This window comes from Coregonus clupeaformis, chromosome 23 (genome assembly GCF_020615455.1).
Source record: "Coregonus clupeaformis isolate EN_2021a chromosome 23, ASM2061545v1, whole genome shotgun sequence".
In the NCBI taxonomy this organism is placed as follows: domain Eukaryota; kingdom Metazoa; phylum Chordata; class Actinopteri; order Salmoniformes; family Salmonidae; genus Coregonus; species Coregonus clupeaformis.
The window spans coordinates 49,992,982-50,012,202 of record NC_059214.1 but is presented as its reverse complement, the minus strand read 5'-3'; the positions used below and the strand labels follow the sequence as shown (position 1 = coordinate 50,012,202).

General features: G+C 44.9%; 1 protein-coding gene across 1 annotated transcript in view; it reads left to right on the top strand.

Moving 5' to 3' along the window:
• The window catches only part of slc23a3 (solute carrier family 23 member 3), a 17,125-nt gene extending 818 nt beyond the window's left edge, over positions 1 to 16,307 (top strand). The window contains exons 2-12 of the mRNA XM_041843706.2: positions 3,114 to 3,265; positions 3,430 to 3,497; positions 3,735 to 3,811; positions 7,167 to 7,348; positions 7,820 to 7,919; positions 9,356 to 9,539; positions 9,901 to 10,154; positions 10,818 to 10,923; positions 11,187 to 11,354; positions 11,662 to 11,757; positions 15,737 to 16,307. Coding sequence (XP_041699640.1) covers positions 3,114 to 3,265; positions 3,430 to 3,497; positions 3,735 to 3,811; positions 7,167 to 7,348; positions 7,820 to 7,919; positions 9,356 to 9,539; positions 9,901 to 10,154; positions 10,818 to 10,923; positions 11,187 to 11,354; positions 11,662 to 11,757; positions 15,737 to 15,978 — 1,629 coding nt within the window. The 3' untranslated portion in view covers positions 15,979 to 16,307. The remainder of the gene's footprint in view (positions 1 to 3,113; positions 3,266 to 3,429; positions 3,498 to 3,734; positions 3,812 to 7,166; positions 7,349 to 7,819; positions 7,920 to 9,355; positions 9,540 to 9,900; positions 10,155 to 10,817; positions 10,924 to 11,186; positions 11,355 to 11,661; positions 11,758 to 15,736) is intronic.
• The last annotated feature ends 2,914 nt before the right edge of the window (positions 16,308 to 19,221 follow it).

Below are 19,221 nucleotides of genomic sequence, written 5' to 3'. Positions count from 1 at the left end.
GTTGATGCCAAAGAGCTCCATTTTGGTCTCATCTGACCACAACACTTTCACCCAGTTCTCCTCTGAATCATTCAGATGTTCATTGGCAAACTTCAGACCGGCCTGTTTATGTGCTTTCTTGAGCAGGGGGACCTTGCGGGCGCTGCAGGATTTCAGTCCTTCACGGCATAGTGTGTTACCAATTGTTTTCTTGGTGACTATGGTCCCAGCTGCCTTGAGATCATTGACAAGATCCTCCCGTGTAGTTCTGGGCTGATTCCTCACCATTCTCATGATCATTGCAACTCCACGAGGTGAGATCTTGCATGGAGCCCCAGGCCGAGGGAGATTGACAGTTATTTTGTGTTTCTTCCATTTGCGAATTGTCAGGCGTCAGTGTGTTGCGGTAGGACGGAGTCAGGCGCAGGACACAAGCTAGTAGACAACGTACTTTACTCGTGAAAATAAATGAACATAATCTCCACGCAGGGAGGACAATTCCGCTCACTAGTCGATGACACCAAACATAGAACAAACACACAACACAGTGGGAGCCAGAGGGTTAAATAGGGAACAAATCATAAACACAATGGGAACCAGGTGTGTACAATAAAGACAAAACAAGTAGAACACAGAAACATAGATCGGTGGCAGCTAGTACTCCGGTGACGACGAACGCCGAAGCCTGCCCGAGCAAGGAGGGGCAGCCTCGACTGAATCCGTGACACGAATAATCGCACCAACTGTTGTCACCTTCTCACCAAGCTGCTTGGCGATGGTCTTGTAGCCCATTCCAGCCTTGTGTAGGTCTACAATCTTGTCCCTGACATCCTTGGAGAGCTCTTTGGTCTTGGCCATGGTGGAGAGTTTGGAATCTGATTGATTGATTGCTTCTGTGGACAGGTGTCTTTTATACAGGTAACAAACTGAGATTAGGAGCACTCCCTTTAAGAGTGTGCTCCTAATCTCAGCTCGTTACCTGTATAAAAGACACGTGGGAGCCAGAAATCTTTCTGATTGAGAGGTGGTCAACTACTTATTTCCCTCGTTAAAATGCAAATCAATTTATAACATTTTTGACATGCGTTATTCTGGATTTTTTGTTGTTGTTATTCTGTCTCTCATTGTTCAAATAAACCTACCATAAAAATTATAGACTGATCATTTCTTTGTCAGTGGGCAAACATACAAAATCAGCAGGGGATCAAATACTTTTTTCCCTCACTGTACCACTGGCTTTCTCTTGGTGCCTACCTGCCACTGGCTTACTCTTGGTACGTACAGTGGGGAAAAAAAGTATTTAGTCAGCCACCAATTGTGCAAGTTCTCCCACTTAAAAAGATGAGAGAGGCCTACAATTTTCATCATAGGTACATGTCAACATTGACAGACAAATTGAGAATTTTTTTTCCAGAAAATCACATTGTAGGATTTTTAATGAATTTATTTGCAAATTATGGTGGAAAATAAGTATTTGGTCACCTACAAACAAGCAAGATTTCTGGCTCTCACAGACCTGTAACTTCTTCTTTAAGAGGCTCCTCTGTCCTCCACAACCTCAAGCAGTCACACTCCAAACTCCACTATGGCCAAGACCAAAGAGCTGTCAAAGGACACCAGAAACAAAATTGTAGACCTGCACCAGGCTGGGAAGACTGAATCTGCAATAGGTAAGCAGCTTGGTTTGAAGAAATCAACTGTGGGAGCAATTATTAGGAAATGGAAGACATACAAGACCACTGATAATCTCCCTCGATCTGGGGCTCCACGCAAGATCTCACCCCGTGGGGTCAAAATGATCACAAGAACGGTGAGCAAAAATCCCAGAACCACAAGGGGGGACCTAGTGAACGACCTGCAGAGAGCTGGGACCAAAGTAACAAAGCCTACCATCAGTAACACACTATGCCGCCAGGGACTCAAATCCTTCAGTGCCAGACGTGTCCCCCTGCTTAAGCCAGTACATGTCCAGGCCTGTCTGAAGTTTGCTAGAGTGCATTTGGATGATCCAGAAGAGGATTGGGAGAATGTCATATGGTCAGATGAAACCAAAATATAACTTTTTGGTAAAAACTCAACTCGTCGTGTTTGGAGGACAAAGAATGCTGAGTTGCATCCAAAGAACACCATACCTACTGTGAAGCATGGTGGTGGAAAAATCATGCTTTGCGGCAGTTTTTCTGCAAAGGGACCAGGACGACTGATCCGTGTAAAGGAAAGAATGAATGGCCATGTATCGTGAGATTTTGAGTGAAAACCTCCTTCCATCAGCAAGGGCATTGAAGATGAAACGTGGCTGGGTCTTTCAGCATGACAATGATCCCAAACACACCGCCCGGGCAACGAAGGAGTGGCTTCGTAAGAAGCATTTCAAGGTCCTGGAGTGGCCTAGCCAGTCTCCAGATCTCAACCCCAGAGAAAATCTTTGGAGGGAGTTGAAAGTCCGTGTTGCCCAGCGACAGCCCCAAAACATCACTGCTCTAGAGGAGATCTGCATGGAGGAATGGGCCAAAATACCAGCAACAGTGTGTGAAAACCTTGTGAAGACTTACAGAAAACGTTTGACCTGTGTCATTGCCAACAAAGGGTATATAACAAAGTATTGAGAAACTTTTGTTATTGACCAAATACTTATTTTTCACCATAATTTGCAAATAAATTCATTGAAAATCCTACAATGTGATTTTCTGGATTTTTCTTCTTCTCATTTTGTCTGTCATAGTTGACGTGTACCTATGATGAAAATTACAGGCCTCTCTCATCTTTTTAAGTGGGAGAACTTGCACAATTGGTGGCTGACTAAATACTTTTTTCCCCCACTGTACCTACCACTGGCTTTCTCTTGGTGCCTACCTACCACTGGCTTTCTCTTGGTGCCTACCTACCACTGGCTTTCTCTTGGTGCCTACCTACCACTGGCTTTCTCTTGGTGCCTACCTACCACTGGCTTTCTCTTGGTGCCTACCTACCACTGGCTTTCTCTTGGTGCCTACCTACCACTGGCTTTCTCTTGGTGCCTACCTACCACTGGCTTGCTCTTGGTGCCTACCTACCACTGGCTTTCTCTTGGTGCCAGTTTCATGCTGCAGTTTTGTGTATTGTCTTTTTTTGTTTATCTCTCTCTCTCTCTACAGCATGTGTTTGTGCAGTGCTCTCTGCTGGTTCTGGTCCTGGGTGTGTTGCAGCAACATCTACTGTTACAGGATGGAGAGAGAGCGAGGTTACTGTCCTCTATGTTGTTCTATTCCAGTCTCTCCAGTCTGATACAGAGCTGTCTGGGGACATGGTGAGGAATACTCATTAATCAATTAATTCATCTCATTTTATTCATGCCCTTTTAAAAACGTTTTACATTACCTCTCAACTCTCTCACTCACACACGTCTATGATCAAACCAAGCATTAAACACATAGACAGACATTAATACAACCAGAACTCTCTCATCCTCAGCCTCCCTCTGATCCAGGCTCCATCTCTGGAGATCCTTATCCCTGCTGTAGTCCTCACTGCCCAGATTGGTGAGTCAGCTCCATCAATCTGACAACATACCATTTATTACCTCAGGCGAAGTTCACACTCAGGTTGTACAACTGATGTACAACTAATTTGACACAACATTGTTTTGGCTGACAAACTCATCAAGAATGTCACAACCGTTGTGTCAAAAGCGTTGTATGTCAGTTGTACAACCTGAGTGTGAAGGAGGCCTTTGTATCTCATTGTGGTTAATGGTACCAGTGATTGATCTCCTGCAGTTACTGAACCGGCCTGCAGGGGGCACTGTGGGGAGAGTGAGGAAGAGATCCTACCCAGAGCCAACCCAGTCAGAGAGGTAGTGTACCCAGGCTGTAGTGCTGCTGTCCATGGTGCTGAACCCACAGGCCAGACCAACCCGTCTTCTCACCACTGCTCCCTTTGTTTACGGCAACATTCAGGAGCTATGTTTAGATAAAACCATGTTTCGGGACCTTTATCAAGAGACTTTAGTACAACAATAATAATACATGGGACTTCTAGCGCTTTACAAGTCGCTTTACAATTATAAAATGAAACCCTTAAAACCAGGAGTCAAAACAAAACAACAACAGACTAAAGAAATAGAAGGGAGAGAGTGTGATGTATCATTGTATGGGGAGGGGAATGTTGGGGTTTGGATACGAACCCTGCTTTAGAGTAAAGGGCGGGATTGGGGTTAGGATACGAACCCTGCTTTAGAGTAAAGGGCAGGATTGGGGTTAGGATACGAACCCGGTTTAGGGTAAGAGTTTGCGTAAGATGGTGCTCAGTAATGTGAAGAGAGCAGTGTCTTTCTTACTAGTGTGTTGCTTTGTTTGTACAGTGAGGGAAAAAAGTATTTGATCCCCTGCTGATTTTGTACGTTTGCCCACTGACAAAGACATGATCAGTCTATAATTTTAATGGTAGGTTTATTTGAACAGTGAGAGACAGAATAACAACAAAAAAAATCCAGAAAAAAGCTTGTCAGAAATGTTATAAATTGATTTGCATTTTAATGAGGGAAATAAGTATTTGACCCCCTCTCAATCAGAAAGATTTCTGGCTCCCAGGTGTCTTTTATACAGGTAACAAGCTGAGATTAGCAGCACACTCTTAAAGGGAGTGCTCCTAATCTCATCTTGTTACCTGTATAAAAGACACCTGTCCACAGAAGCAATCAATCAATCAGATTCCAAACTCTCCACCATGGCCAAGACCAAAGAGCTCTCCAAGGATGTCAGGGACAAGATTGTAAACCTACACAAGGCTGGAATGGGCTACAAGACCATCGCCAAGCAGCTTGGTGAGAAGGTGACAACAGTTGGTGCGATTATTCGCAAATGGAAGAAACAGAAAATAACTGTCAATCTCCCTCAGCCTGGGGCTCCATGCAAGATCTCACCTCGTGGAGTTGCAATGATCATGAGAACGGTGAGGAATCAGCCCATAACTACACGGGAGGATCTTGTCAATGATCTCTAGGCAGCTGGGACCATAGTCACCAAGAAAACAATTGGTAACACACTACGCCGTGAAGGACTGAAATCCTGCAGCGCCTGCAAGGTCCCCCTGCTCAAGAAAGCACATATACAGGGCCGTCTGAAGTTTGCCAATGAACATCTGAATGATTCAGAGGAGAACTGGGTGAAAGTGTTGTGGTCAGATGAGACCAAAATCGAGCTCTTTGGCATCAACTCAACTCGCCGTGTTTGGAGGAGGAGGAATGCTGCCTATGACCCCAAGAACACCATCCCCACCGTCAAACATGGAGGTGGAAACATTATGCTTTGGGGGTGTTTTTCTGCTAAGGGGACAGGACAACTTCACCGCATCAAAGGGACGATGGACTTGGCCATTTACCGTCAAATCTTGGGTGAGAACCTCCTTCCTCAGCCAGGGCATTGAAAATGGGTCGTGGATGGGTATTCCAGCATGACAATGACCCAAAACACACGGCCAAGGCAACAAAGGAGTGGCTCAAGAAGAAGCACATTAAGGTCCTGGAGTGGCCTAGCCAGTCTCCAGACCTTAATCCCATAGAAACTCTGTGGAGGGAGCTGAAGGTTCGAGTTGCCAAACGTCAGCCTGGAAACCTTAATGACTTGGAGAAGATCTGCAAAGTGGAGTGGAACAACATCCCTCCTGAGATGTGTGCAAACCTGGTGGCCAACTACAAGAAACGTCTGACCTCTGTGATTGCCAACAAGGGTTTTGCCACCAAGTACTAAGTCATGTTTTGCAGAGGGGTCAAATACTTATTTCCCTCATTAAAATGCAAATCAATTTATAACATTTTTGATATGCGTTCTTCTTGATTTTTTTGTTGTTATTCTGTCTCTCACTGTTCAAATAAACCTACCATTAAAATTATAGACTGATCATGTCTTTGTCAGTGGGCAAACGTACAAAATCAGCAGGGGATCAAATACTTTTTTCCCTCACTGTAAATGTGTGCGTGTGTGTGTGTGTGTGTGTGTTTGGGAGGTGGGTCTTTAGGAGGGGCTGAAAGCTGGTGATGGCTGATATAGACGTTAACATATGATGAGTTTAATTCCAAAACGCTATATATCCATTTTCAGAAATGTTTGTAAATCTCCCTCTGTTCTATTCCAATGCTGGGCCATATCTAATCTCTACCTCTGTTCCAGTCTAATGCTGGGCCATATCTAATCTCTCCCTCTGTTCCATTCTAATGCTGGGCCATATCTAATCTCTCCCTCTGTTCTAGTCTAATGCTGGGCCATATCTAATCTCTCCCTCTGTTCTATTCTAATGCTGGGCCATATCTAATCTCTCCCTCTCTAGTCTAATGCTGGGCCATATCTAATCTCTATCTCTGTTCCATTCTAATGCTGGGCCATATCTAATCTCTATCTCTGTTCTAGTCTAATGCTGGGCCATATCTAATCTCTCCCTCTGTTCTAGTCTAATGCTGGGCCATATCTCATCTCTCCCTCTGTTCTAGTCTAATGCTGGGCCATATCTCATCTCTCCCTCTGTTCTAGTCCAATGCTGGGCCATATCTAATCTCTATCTCTGTTCCATTCTAATGCTGGGCCATATCTAATCTCTATCTCTGTTCTAGTCTAATGCTGGGCCATATCTAATCTCTCCCTCTGTTCTAGTCTAATGCTGGGCCATATCTCATCTCTCCCTCTGTTCTAGTCTAATGCTGGGCCATATCTAATCTCTCCCTCTGTTCTATTCTAATGCTGGGCCATATCTAATCTCTCCCTCTCTAGTTTAATGCTGGGCCTTATCTAATCTCTCCCTCTGTTCTATTTCAATGCTGGGCCATATCTACTCTCTCCCTCTGTTCTAGTCTAATGCTGGGCCATATCTAATCTCTCCCTCTGTTCTAGTCTAATGCTGGGCCATATCTACTCTCTCCCTCTGTTCTAGTCTAATGCTGGGCCATATCTACTCTCTCCCTCTGTTCTAGTCTAATGCTGGGCCATATCTAATCTCTCCCTCTGTTCTATTCTAATGCTGGGCCATATCTAATCTCTCCCTCTGCTCTAGTCTAATGCTGGGCCATATCTAATCTCTCCCTCTGTTCTAGTCTAATGCTGGGCCATATCTAATCTCTCCCTCTGTTCTATTCTAATGCTGGGCCATATCTAATCTCTCCCTCTGTTCTATTCTAATGCTGGGCTATATCTAATCTCTCTCTGTGTGTTCCCATGTAGCTCCAGGGTATGACTGTGATGGTGGGCATGGTCCAGCTGGTTCTGGGCGTGACAGGTCTGAGTGGTGTGGTTCTGAGACACTGCGGTCCGCTGGTCATAGCCCCTCTATTGTGTCTACTGGGCTTCTCCATCTACAGAGAGGCTGCTCTGCTCTGCTCAGACCACTGGGCCATCGCTGCATTGTACGTTTCTCTGTGTATCACGCCGTCCGTCCATCCGCCCTTCTGTGTATCCGCCCGCCCGCCCGTCCGTCCGTCTGTCTGTCTGTCTGTCTGTCTGTCTGTCTGTCCGTCTCTGTCTGTTTGTGGTCCTCTGTAGCTCAGCTGGTAGAGCACGGCGCTTGTAACGCCAAGGTAGTGGGTTCGTTCCCCGGGACCACCCATACACAAAAATGTATGCACGCATGACTGTAAGTCGCTTTGGATAAAAGCGTCTGCTAAATGGCATATTATTATTATTATTATATGTCTGTCCGTTTGTCCGTCAGTCTGTCCGTCCTCTGTTTTCGCCTTACTTTGTCAAACTCTCTGTATTCACATTTGTCCAATGCATCATGCATTCAGTCATATTTTTGTGAACTTTTATGAATATCTGAACTGTATATTTGGATTGATAGACTATTAGGACTAACGCTGTAATGTTTCTCTGTGTAGGACAGTTATCCTCCTAGTGTTCCTGTCCCAGCATCTACACTCCTACCTGCTCCCAGCATGCCTCAGCATGCCTCAGCTACCTGTCTGCAGGATGCTCTCTGTGAGTCTCTCCTGATTGGTTGATTGATTGATTGTACCCTTCTGACACACACTTTCAACTTTTGAGAGAATCCCTTTCTTTTATTCCCTTAGCCAGAACATCACTCTTTTATTCCCTTAGCCAGAACATCACTCTTTTATTCCCTTAGCCAGAACATCACTCTTTTATTCCCTTAGCCAGAACATCACTCTTTTATTCCCTTAGCCAGAACATCACTATTTTCTTCCCTTAGCCAGAACATCACTCTTTTCTTCCCTTAGCCAGAACATCACTCTTTTCTTCCCTTAGCCAGAACATCACTCTTTTATTCCCTTAGCCAGAACATCACTATTTTCTTCCCTTAGCCAGAACATCACTATTTTATTCCCTTAGCCAGAACATCACTCTTTTATTCCCTTAGCCAGAACATCACTATTTTCTTCCCTTAGCCAGAACATCACTATTTTATTCCCTTAGCCAGAACATCACTATTTTATTCCCTTTGCCAGAACATCACTCTTTTCTTCCCTTAGCCAGAACATCACTATTTTCTTCCCTTAGCCAGAACATCACTATTTTCTTCCCTTAGCCAGAACATCACTATTTTCTTCCCTTAGCCAGAACATCACTCTTTTCTTCCCTTAGCCAGAACATCACTATTTTCTTCCCTTAGCCAGAACATCACTCTTTTATTCCCTTAGCCAGAACATCACTCTTTTATTCCCTTAGCCAGAACATCACTCTTTTATTCCCTTAGACAGAACATCACTATTTTCTTCCCTTAGCCAGAACATCACTATTTTATTCCCTTAGCCAGAACATCACTCTTTTATTCCCTTTGCCAGAACATCACTCTTTTCTTCCCTTAGCCAGAACATCACTCTTTTCTTCCCTTAGCCAGAACATCACTCTTTTCTTCCCTTAGCCAGAACATCACTCTTTTCTTCCCTTAGCCAGAACATCACTCTTTTATTCCCTTAGACAGAACATCATTCTTTTCTTCCCTTAGCCAGAACATCACTTTTTTCTTCCCTTAGCCAGAACATCACTCTTTTCTTCCCTTAGCCAGAACATCACTCTTTTATTCCCTTAGCCAGAACATCACTATTTTATTCCCTTAGCCAGAACATCACTCTTTTCTTCCCTTAGCCAGAACATCACTCTTTTCTTCCCTTAGCCAGAACATCACTCTTTTATTCCCTTAGACAGAACATCATTCTTTTCTTCCCTTAGCCAGAACATCACTTTTTTCTTCCCTTAGCCAGAACATCACTCTTTTCTTCCCTTAGCCAGAACATCACTCTTTTATTCCCTTAGCCAGAACATCACTCTTTTATTCCCTTAGCCAGAACATCACTCTTTTCTTCCCTTAGCCAGAACATCACTCTTTTCTTCCCTTAGCCAGAACATCACAGCACATTACTCTAGATGTGGAACTGAACTCTATATTTCTCCAGGTGCTGCTCCCCCTACTGAGTGTTTGGGCTCTGTGCGCAGTATTGGAGAGTTTCGGGGGGGTTCATCTGCACTCTGTCTCCGAGCTGCTGCCAGTACTGAAGACGAGCAACACTTCCCTTTCTGTACCTTCATCATCAGATCACACCTCCTTCACTGTGCCGTGGCTCAGCCCCCCTATGGCAGGTCAGCAGAGTTCATTAACACTAACAATGCCTGTGCTATAGTCTCTGGTGACAGTTTATAAAGCTAATAACCAAGAGACTGTCTAGTACATTCAGTCTCCGTCTGTGTCATCAATCAAATATATAAATATTTTGAATGTTATGTTGTGAATATAAATGTATGATCGCTCCATATATACTGTGTGTGTGTGTGTGTGTGTGTGTGTGTGTGTGTGTGTGTGTGTGTGTGTGTGTGTGTGTGTGTGTGTGTGTGTGTGTGTGTGTGTGTGTGTGTGTGTGTGTGTGTGTGTGTGTGTGTGTGTGTGTGTGTGTGTGTGCGTGCGTGCGTGTGTGCGCGTGCGTGCGTGCATGCGCGCGTGCAGCAGAGACAGGGCTCCCCCTGCTGTCAGTTCGAGGCATGGCGGCCGGTGTCGTTGCGGCCCTCTCCTCCTCTGTCAGTTCAGTAGGGATGTACCTGCTAACGGCCCGGCTCCTCGGGGCCCCCCCACCCCCCGCTGCAGCCTGTAACAGGGGCCTGGGGGCCCAGGGGCTGGGTAGTGTGGTCGCTGGCCTGATGGGGGCGCCATTGGGGCTCAGCTGCAGTGTCCCCAACGCCTGTACTCTGGGACTCAGCCAGGTACCGATGATGGTGTAATGTCAACATCATTTAGAAGCCTTCTCTTTAGCCCTTAGGGTCAGATTTCCAGACACAGCTCAAGACTAGTCCTTGACTAGCTGCTTAATTTGGATCCGGAAAACAAGTATCTGAGACCAGGGCCCATATTCACGAAGCGTCTCAGAATAGGAGTGCTGGTCTACGATCAGGTCCCGCCTCTTATTCAATATGGTTTAAAAGTCAAAACTGATCCTAGATCAACAGTCCTATTCTGAGACACGTTGTGAGTGCTGATTTCCCACTCTGCATACAGTGTTTATGTTTGACCCCTGCTCCTCTCGCTCCTTCTAGTCTGGGTCCAGGCAGAAAGTGTCTATGTTTTGACTCTTTCCCCTGCTCCAGTCTGGGTCCAGGTGGACAGTATGTTTTGACTCTGTTCCCTGCTCCAGTCTGGGTCCAGGTGGACAGTATGTTTTGACTCTGTCCCCTGCTCCAGTCTGGGTCCAGGTGGACAGTATGTTTTGACTCTGTCCCCTGCTCCAGTCTGGGTCCAGGTGGACAGTATGTTTTGACTCTTTCCCCTGCTCCAGTCTGGGTCCAGGTGGACAGTATGTTTTGACTCTTTCCCCTGCTCCAGTCTGGGTCCAGGTGGACAGTATGTTTTGACTCTGTTCCCTGCTCCAGTCTGGGTCCAGGTGGACAGTGCAACTGACAGCCATCTTGGGGCTGGCCCTAGGAGTGTCGCCTCGACTGACACAGCTCATCACCTCTGTTCCCTTGGCCATCTACGGTTAGTTTCATTATCCGTCCTCTGTCTGTCTTCGTCCTGCGTGTCTGTCTGCAAGTCTGCCTGTTCTTTTTCTGTTGAGTGACTCTTTCTCAATTTGTCTTTTGTCGATTCCTCACATCCTCTCTCCTCACCTTGGAAGATAAGGTCTGACGTTCCTCTCCTCTTATCCTTATTGAGGAAGAACGCGAGGAGAGAGGACATGACGATAGATTAACTGATAAAAGATGATCCATTTCTCCTTCTCTCTCTCCATTCCTGTTCAGGTGCTATTCTCAGTGTAACCTACACTATTGCCGTGGCTACAGGTGTGAGGTACTTCCAGTTCACACACATCGACTCTGGACGTAACATCTTCAACATCGGCTTGGCAGTCTTCATGTCTCTAGTGCTGCCTCACTGGTTCCGCATGCAGACCAGCTTCATTGACACTGGTAATTTATCTAATGTCAACCTGATCCCAGATCTGTTTGTGCCGTATAGTCAACTCCAAGCAGACTTTAGACCAGGCTACTCTGACATCAGCCTGGATGCCAGACTGTTTCTGCTCTCTTGCCAACTCCTTGTGGAACTGTCATGCCAAAGATGACTTGCTCGGCTTGACAGTGACGTCAACCGAATGGAAAGCACAAGCAGATTCAGGACCAGGCTACTCTGGCCTTACACAGCCAGTCAAAAGGGAGCAATGTGGCTAAATGCGTGTCTTGCCCATATCCTAATCGTGTGTGTATACCTGTGCAGGTATGGTCAGTGTTGATGTCCTTCTCCAGTCTCTTCTGACCTCGCCTGTACTCCTGGTGGGCATCCTGGCTTTCCTATTGGACAATACAGTATCAGGTAAAGCACATTGTACTATCTATTTCCACATTATAAAAGTTGTTGATGAAATAAGCATAGTAATATAATAACTAGAACATGTATTCCCATTCCAGTCAATGTGGACCGTTCTAGTCATTATTTATATGGCTATAAGTAATTATTTAAAGTGCACTAAAATATCAGATGCATGATTCATCAACTCATATAGCACCTGATCATGATTCATCAACTCATATAGCACCTGATCATGATTCATTAACTCATATAGCACCTGATCATGATTCATCAACTCATATAGCACCTGATCATGATTCATTAACTCATATAGCACCTGATCATGATTCATCAACTCATATTGCACCTGATCATGATTCATTAACTCATATAGCACCTGATCATGATTCATTAACTCATATAGCACCTGATCATGATTCATTAACTCATATAGCACCTGATCATGATTCATCAACTCATATAGCACCTGATCATGATTCATTAACTCATATAGCACCTGATCATGATTCATCAACTCATATAGCACCTGATCATGATTAATTAACTCATATAGCACCTGATCATGATTCATTAACTCATATAGCACCTGATCATGATTCATTAACTCATATAGCACCTGATCATGATTCATCAACTCATATAGCACCTGATCATGATTCATTAACTCATATAGAACCTGATCATGATTCATTAACTCATATAGCACCTGATCATGATTCATCAACTCATATAGCACCTGATCACAAATTATGGCGCCGGAGGGGATGGCTGCCGTTTTATGGACTCTTAACCAACCATGCTATTTTTTCACATTGTTTGTAACTTATTTTGTACATAATGTTGCTGCTATCGTCTCTTATGACCGAAAAGAGCTTCTGGACATCAGAACAGCTATTACTCACCTTGAACTGGACGATTAATAATTGTTATTTAATGAGTTGGACGAGATGGATTTGCTCCAGACACCCGACAGGGCCCTCATCCCCGTCATTCGCAGTAGAAAGAAAAGGAGATATCGCGGAAGGAGATCGGGGTGCTTGGTAAGGAGCCGGCGACGAGTGGCTAATCTGCCTTTGCCATCGACAATCTATTGCCAATTTACAATCGCTTGATAATAAAGTGGACGAACTACAGGCATGGTTATAAGGTTATCCTGCCAACGGGACATTCAAAACTGTAATATATTATGTTTCACCGAGTCGTGGCTGAACGAAGACATGAATAACATACAGCTGGTGGGTTATACACTGTATCGGCAGGATAGAACAGCAGCCTCTGGTAAGACAAGGGGTGGCGGTCTATGTATATTTGTAAACAACAGCTGGTGCACGATATCTAAGGAAGTCTCGAGGTTTTGCTCGCCTGAAGTAGAGTATCTCATGATAAGCTGTAGACTGAACTATTTACCAAGAGAGTTTTCATCTATATTTTTCGTAGCTGTCTATTTACCACCACAAACCGATGCTGGCACTAAGACCACACTCAATGAACTGTATATGGCCTTAAGGAAACAGGAAAACGCTCATCCAGAGGCGGCGCTCCTAGTGGCCGGGGACTTTAATGCAGGGAAACTTAAATACGTTTTACCTAATTTCTATCAGCATGTTAAATGTGCAACCAGAGGGGAAAAAAACTCTAGACCACCTTTACTCCACACACAAAGACGCATACAAAGCTCTCCCTCGCCCTCCATTTGGAAAATCTGACCATAAATCTGTCCTCCTGATTCCTGCTTACAAGCAAAAACTAAAGCAGGAAGCACCAGTGACTCGGTCAATAAAAAAGTGGTCAGATGACGCAGATGCTAAGCTACAGAACTGTTTTGCTAGCACAGACTGGAACATGTTCCGGGATTCTTCCGATGGCATTGAGGAGTACACCACATCAGTCACTGGCTTCATCAATAAGTGCATCGATGACGTCGTCCCCACAGTGACTGTACGAGGCAAGTAACACTGAAACATGCATGAGGGCACCAGCTGTTCCGGATGACTATGTGATCACACTCTCCGTAGCCAATATGAGTAAGACCTTTAAACAGGTCAACATTCACAAGGCCGTAGGGCCAGATGGATTACCAGGACGTGTACTCAGATCATGCGCTGACCAACTGGCAAGTGTCTTCACTGACATTTTCAACCTCTCCCTGTCTGAGTCTGTAATACCAACATGTTTCAAGCAGACCACCATAGTCCCTGTGCCCAAGAACACGAAGGTAACCTGCCTAAATGACTACCGACCCGTAGCACTCACATCTGTAGCCATGAAGTGCTTTGAAAGGCTGGTCATGGCTCACATCAACACCATCATCCCGGAAAACCCTAGACCCACTCCAATTTGCATACCGCCCCAACAGATCCACAGATGATGCAATCTCTATTGCGCTCCACACTGCCCTTTCACACCTGGACAAAAGGAACACCTATGTGAGAATGCTATTAATTGACTACAGCTCAGCGTTCAACACCATAGTGCCCTCAAAGCTCATCACTAAGCTAAGGACCCTGGGACTAAACACCTCCCTCTGCAACTGGATCCTGGACTTCCTGACGGGCCGCCCCCAGGTGGTAAGGGTAGGTAACAACACATCTGCCACGCTGATCCTCAACACGGGGGCCCCTCAGGGGTGTGTGCTTAGTCCCCTCCTGTACTCCCTGTTCACTCATAACTGCTCACTGACAACGACGAGACAGCCTATAGGGAGGAGGTCAGAGACCTGGCCATGTGGTGCCAGGACAACAACCTCTCCCTCAACGTGATCAAGACAAAGGAGATGATTGTGGACTACAGGAAAAAGAAGAGGACCGAGCACGCCCCAATTCTCATCGACGGGGCTGTAGTGGAGCAGATTGAGAGCTTCAAGTTCCTTGGTGTCCACTTCACCAACAAACTATCATGGTCCAAACACACCAAGACAGTCGTGAAGAGGGCACGACATAACCTATTCCCCCTAAGGAGACTGAAAAGATTTGGCATGGGTCCTCAGATCCTCAAAAGGTTATACAGCTGCACCATCGAGAGCATCCTGACTGGTTGCATCACTGCCTGGTATGGCAACTGCTCGGCCTCTGACCGCAAGGCACTACAGAGGGTAGTGCGTAAGGCCCAGTACATCACTGGGGCCAAGCTCCCTGCCATCCAGGACCTCTATACCAGGCGGTGTCAGAGGAAGGCCCTAAAAATTGTCAAAGACTCCAGCCACCCTAGTCATAGACTGTTCTCTCTGCTACCGCACGGCAAGCGGTACCGGAACGCCAAGTCTAGGTCCAAGAGGCTTCTAAACAGCTTCTACCCCCAAGCCATAAGACTCCTGAACATCTAATCAAATGGCTACCCGGATTATTTGCATTGCCCCCCCACCCCTCTTTTACGCTGCTGCTACTCTCTGTTTATTATCTATGCATAGTCACTTTAACTCTACCTACATGTACATATTACCCAAATTACCTCGACTAACCTGTGCCCCCGCACATTGACTCGGTACCGGTACCCCCTGTATATAGCCTCGCTATTGTTATTTTACTGCTGCTCTTTAATTATTTGTTACTTTTATTTTGTATAATTTTAAATTGTATTTTCATTATATATATATATATATATTTTATTATTTCTTAAAACTGCATTGTTGGTTAAAGGCTTGCAAGTAAGCATTTCACTGTAAGGTCTACACCTGTTGTATTCGGCGCATGTGACAAATACAATTTGATTTTATTTGATTTTGATCATGATTCATTAACTCATATAGCACCTGATCATGATTCATTAACTCATATAGCACCTGATCATGATTCATTAACTCATATAGCACCTGATCATGATTCATTAACTCATATAGCACCTTATCATGATTCATTAACTCATATAGCACCTGATCATGATTCATTAACTCATATAGCACCTGATCATGATTCATTAATGATATTTTCGGGAACAAACACTAGGCCTCAGTGTAATAACATCTGTGTCTATGTTCTTCTCTCAGGGTCTCCATCAGAGAGGGGACTTGACTCAGCTGAGATGCAGAAGAGAGGATGCGCATCAGTCAACAGCGACCCAGGGCATCACCAGGAAGTATCACCAGGAAGTATCACCAGGAAGTATCACCAGGAAGTGGCGTTAGTTTATGAATCCCCTTACCTCCTGAGAAGACTGTGGCGCTTACCTGGGTTCAGGGCGGCCCCCTTCTCTGCCTGTAGGATCGCAGATGATGGAGACATACTTTAAGGTCATATTGGAGTAGAGTAGGTCACATTTTACAGTTTAAAGTTGTGTGGTATTGATACAATTGTGGCTGGGGCATGATAATACATACTGTATGTAAAGGACGGTGGACAATAGGCATAATATGGTATTAGCCAATGACGTATACAAACGTATAATAATGTATATGACATACTGTATATGAAATGTAATGTATGTCTACATAGTTAGTGACCTGAACAGAGTTTGCTTGTATGATAGTGGGTTTGTATTGATGGAGCATTGGCATAGCTGTAGGAAGATGTTTTGAGTTGGGGGTACCCTTTATAATAAATAATTGCATGAATCTATAATCGCATTTGCGTAGTGGCAACCAGCTGAGCAGACATGTTTTTAGGATCTCCACACATGGGGAACACGTTTTTGCAGGGTATTAATACTTTTTTTTAAAAGATTTTTAATAAACGCTATTTCATGCAATTCTACGTCATTTACACAATAGAAGATATTGTAATATATTTTTAAACCACACACATGACTGACATGAGTGGCTACTCTGACTGACAACTGAGACAAAAACAATCTGGACTTGAACGCAAACAATAGTCCAGGCCACTGAAGAGACACAGATTGTACTAATATATATATATATATATATTAATACCCTGCAAAAACGTGTTCCCCATGTGTGGAAATCCTTAAAACATGTCTGCTCAACTGGTATAATCTTTCAATTGATCAAAGGGTTCCGCAGCTTCTCCAGCACCCTTGCTATGAACATTATTTTCGGACAAATAAATCATTCCGGACACAGTGAAGGGGATTTGGCAGATGGCAGTTTGTAGTGACAGGCTCATGTCATTTGTGTACTGAATTAGGATTTCTCAAAGGGCTCGAATATTCAATTTGGATAACAAAAAGCTAGAGTCCACGCTCATCAGGAAAATACGAATTAGTAAATTATCGAATTATCTCCCGAGTGGTGCAGTGGTCTAAGGCGCTGCATCGCAGTGCTAGCTGTGCCACTAGAGGTCCTGGTTCGAATCCAGGCTCTGTCGCAGCCGGCCGCGACCGGGAGACCCATGGGGCGGCGCACAATTGGCCCAGCGTCGTCCAGGTTAGGGGAGGGAATGGCCGGCAGGGATGTAGTTCAGTTGGTAGAGCATGGCGTAGTTCAGTTGGTAGAGCATGGTTTGATTCCCACGGGGGGGCCAGTATGAAAAAATAAATAAATAATGTGTGCACTCACTAACTGTAAGTCGCTCTGGATAAGAGCGTCTGCTAAATGACTAAAATGTCAAAAAAAGTAAAGAATTGTGAAAATGCATTTCAGTAATTTAAAAAATAGATATTTAAATAGTTTCTCATTACATATTTCAGCACAAAGAAAACAATGTCTTTCATGTAGATAATATTAATCCACAATTTAACTGTGAAACAAAAAAGTTAGGCCAAACGAACACATGAAGACATGACTACAGATAAACCTGGACAGATTGCCAGACATAGACAGAACAATACAGACTTACTGACAGACATGAGCTTTCAAACACCTGTACAGACCAATATGTACTGTGCTAGCCAGGTAAACATCTATTCCTCATGAAAATCATGAACCCTTTTAGTGAAGTTTTGATTAGAACACAGAACTCCTGGAATGCTCCTGGAATGCTCCTGGAATGCTCCTGGAATGCTCCTGAAGACCTCCCCCCTCTCCCCATGCTCTTACCTGAGTGTGACTGCTTTCATAATAAGGCACTGTCTATTCCTGTTTGCCTCATGTTTGTGTGCAGTGTGTGTATGTGTGTGTGTATGCAGTGTGTGTATGTGTGTGTGTATGTGTGTGTATGCAGTGTGTGTATGCAGTGTGTGTATGCAGTGTGTGTATGCAGTGTGTGTATGTATGTGTTCATATTCCAGTGTTGCGTGTCTAGGTCCTGAGAAAAGGAAGGCATATGGTCAGAATGGCCTCAACTATTGAGGCTAATGTTTCTCCCTGGACTGTAATGCACAAGTCTCTCTGAAAGGCGTCAGGATGCTGCTACAGTAATCTGTTATGTGGTTCCAGAGATTTCTATTACAATTTTTTATACACAGACTTGTACTCTCTGTTCTCTACCCTGTCTCTCTGTTCTCTACCCTGTCTCTCTGATCTCTACCCTGTCTCTCTGTTCTCTACCCTGTCTCTCTGTTCTCTACCCTGTCTCTCTGTTCTCTACCCTGTCTCTCTGTTCTCTACCCTGTCTCTCTGTTCTCTACCCTGTCTCTCTGTTCTCTACCCTGTCTCTCTGATCTCTACCCTGTCTCTCTGTTCTCTACCCTGTCTCTCTGTTCTCTACCCAGTCTCTCTGTTCTCTACCCTGTCTCTCTGTTCTCTACCCTGTCTCTCTGTTCTCTACCCTGTCTCTCTGTTCTACCATGTCTCTCTGTTCTCTACCCTGTCTCTCTGTTCTCTAACCTGTCTCTCTGTTCTCTACCCTGTCTCTCTGTTCTCTACCCTGTCTCTCTGTTCTCTACCCTGTCTCTCTACCCTGTCTCTCTGTTCTCTACCCTGTCTCTCTGTTCTCTACCCTGTCTCTCTACCCTGTCTCTCTGTTCTCTACCCTGTCTCTCTGATCTCTACCCTGTCTCTCTGTTCTCTACCCTGTCTCTCTGTTCTCTACCCTGTCTCTCTGTTCTCTACCATGTCTCTCTGTTCTCTACCCTGTCTATCTGTTCTCTACCCTGTCTCTCTGATCTCTACCCTGTCTCTCTGTTCTCTACCCTGTCTCTCTGTTCTCTACCCTGTCTCTCTGTTCTCTACCCTGTCTCTCTGTTCTCTACCCTGTCTCTCTGTTCTCTACCCTGTCTCTCTGATCTCTACCCTGTCTCTCTGTTCTCTACCCTGTCTCTCTGTTCTCTACCCTGTCTCTCTGTTCTCTACCCTGTCTCTCTGTTCTCTAACCTGTCTCTCTGTTCTCTACCCTGTCTCTCTGTTCTCTACCCTGTCTCTCTGTTCTCTACCCTGTCTCTCTGTTCTCTACCCTGTCTCTCTGATCTCTACCCTGTCTCTCTGTTCTCTACCCTGTCTCTCTGTTCTCTACCCTGTCTCTACCCTGTCTCTCTGTTCTCTACCCTGTCTCTCTGTTCTCTACCCTGTCTCTCTGTTCTCTACCCTGTCTCTCTGATCTCTACCCTGTCTCTCTGTTCTCTACCCTGTCTCTCTGTTCTCTACCCTGTCTCTCTGTTCTCTACCCTGTCTCTCTGTTCTCTACCATGTCTCTCTGT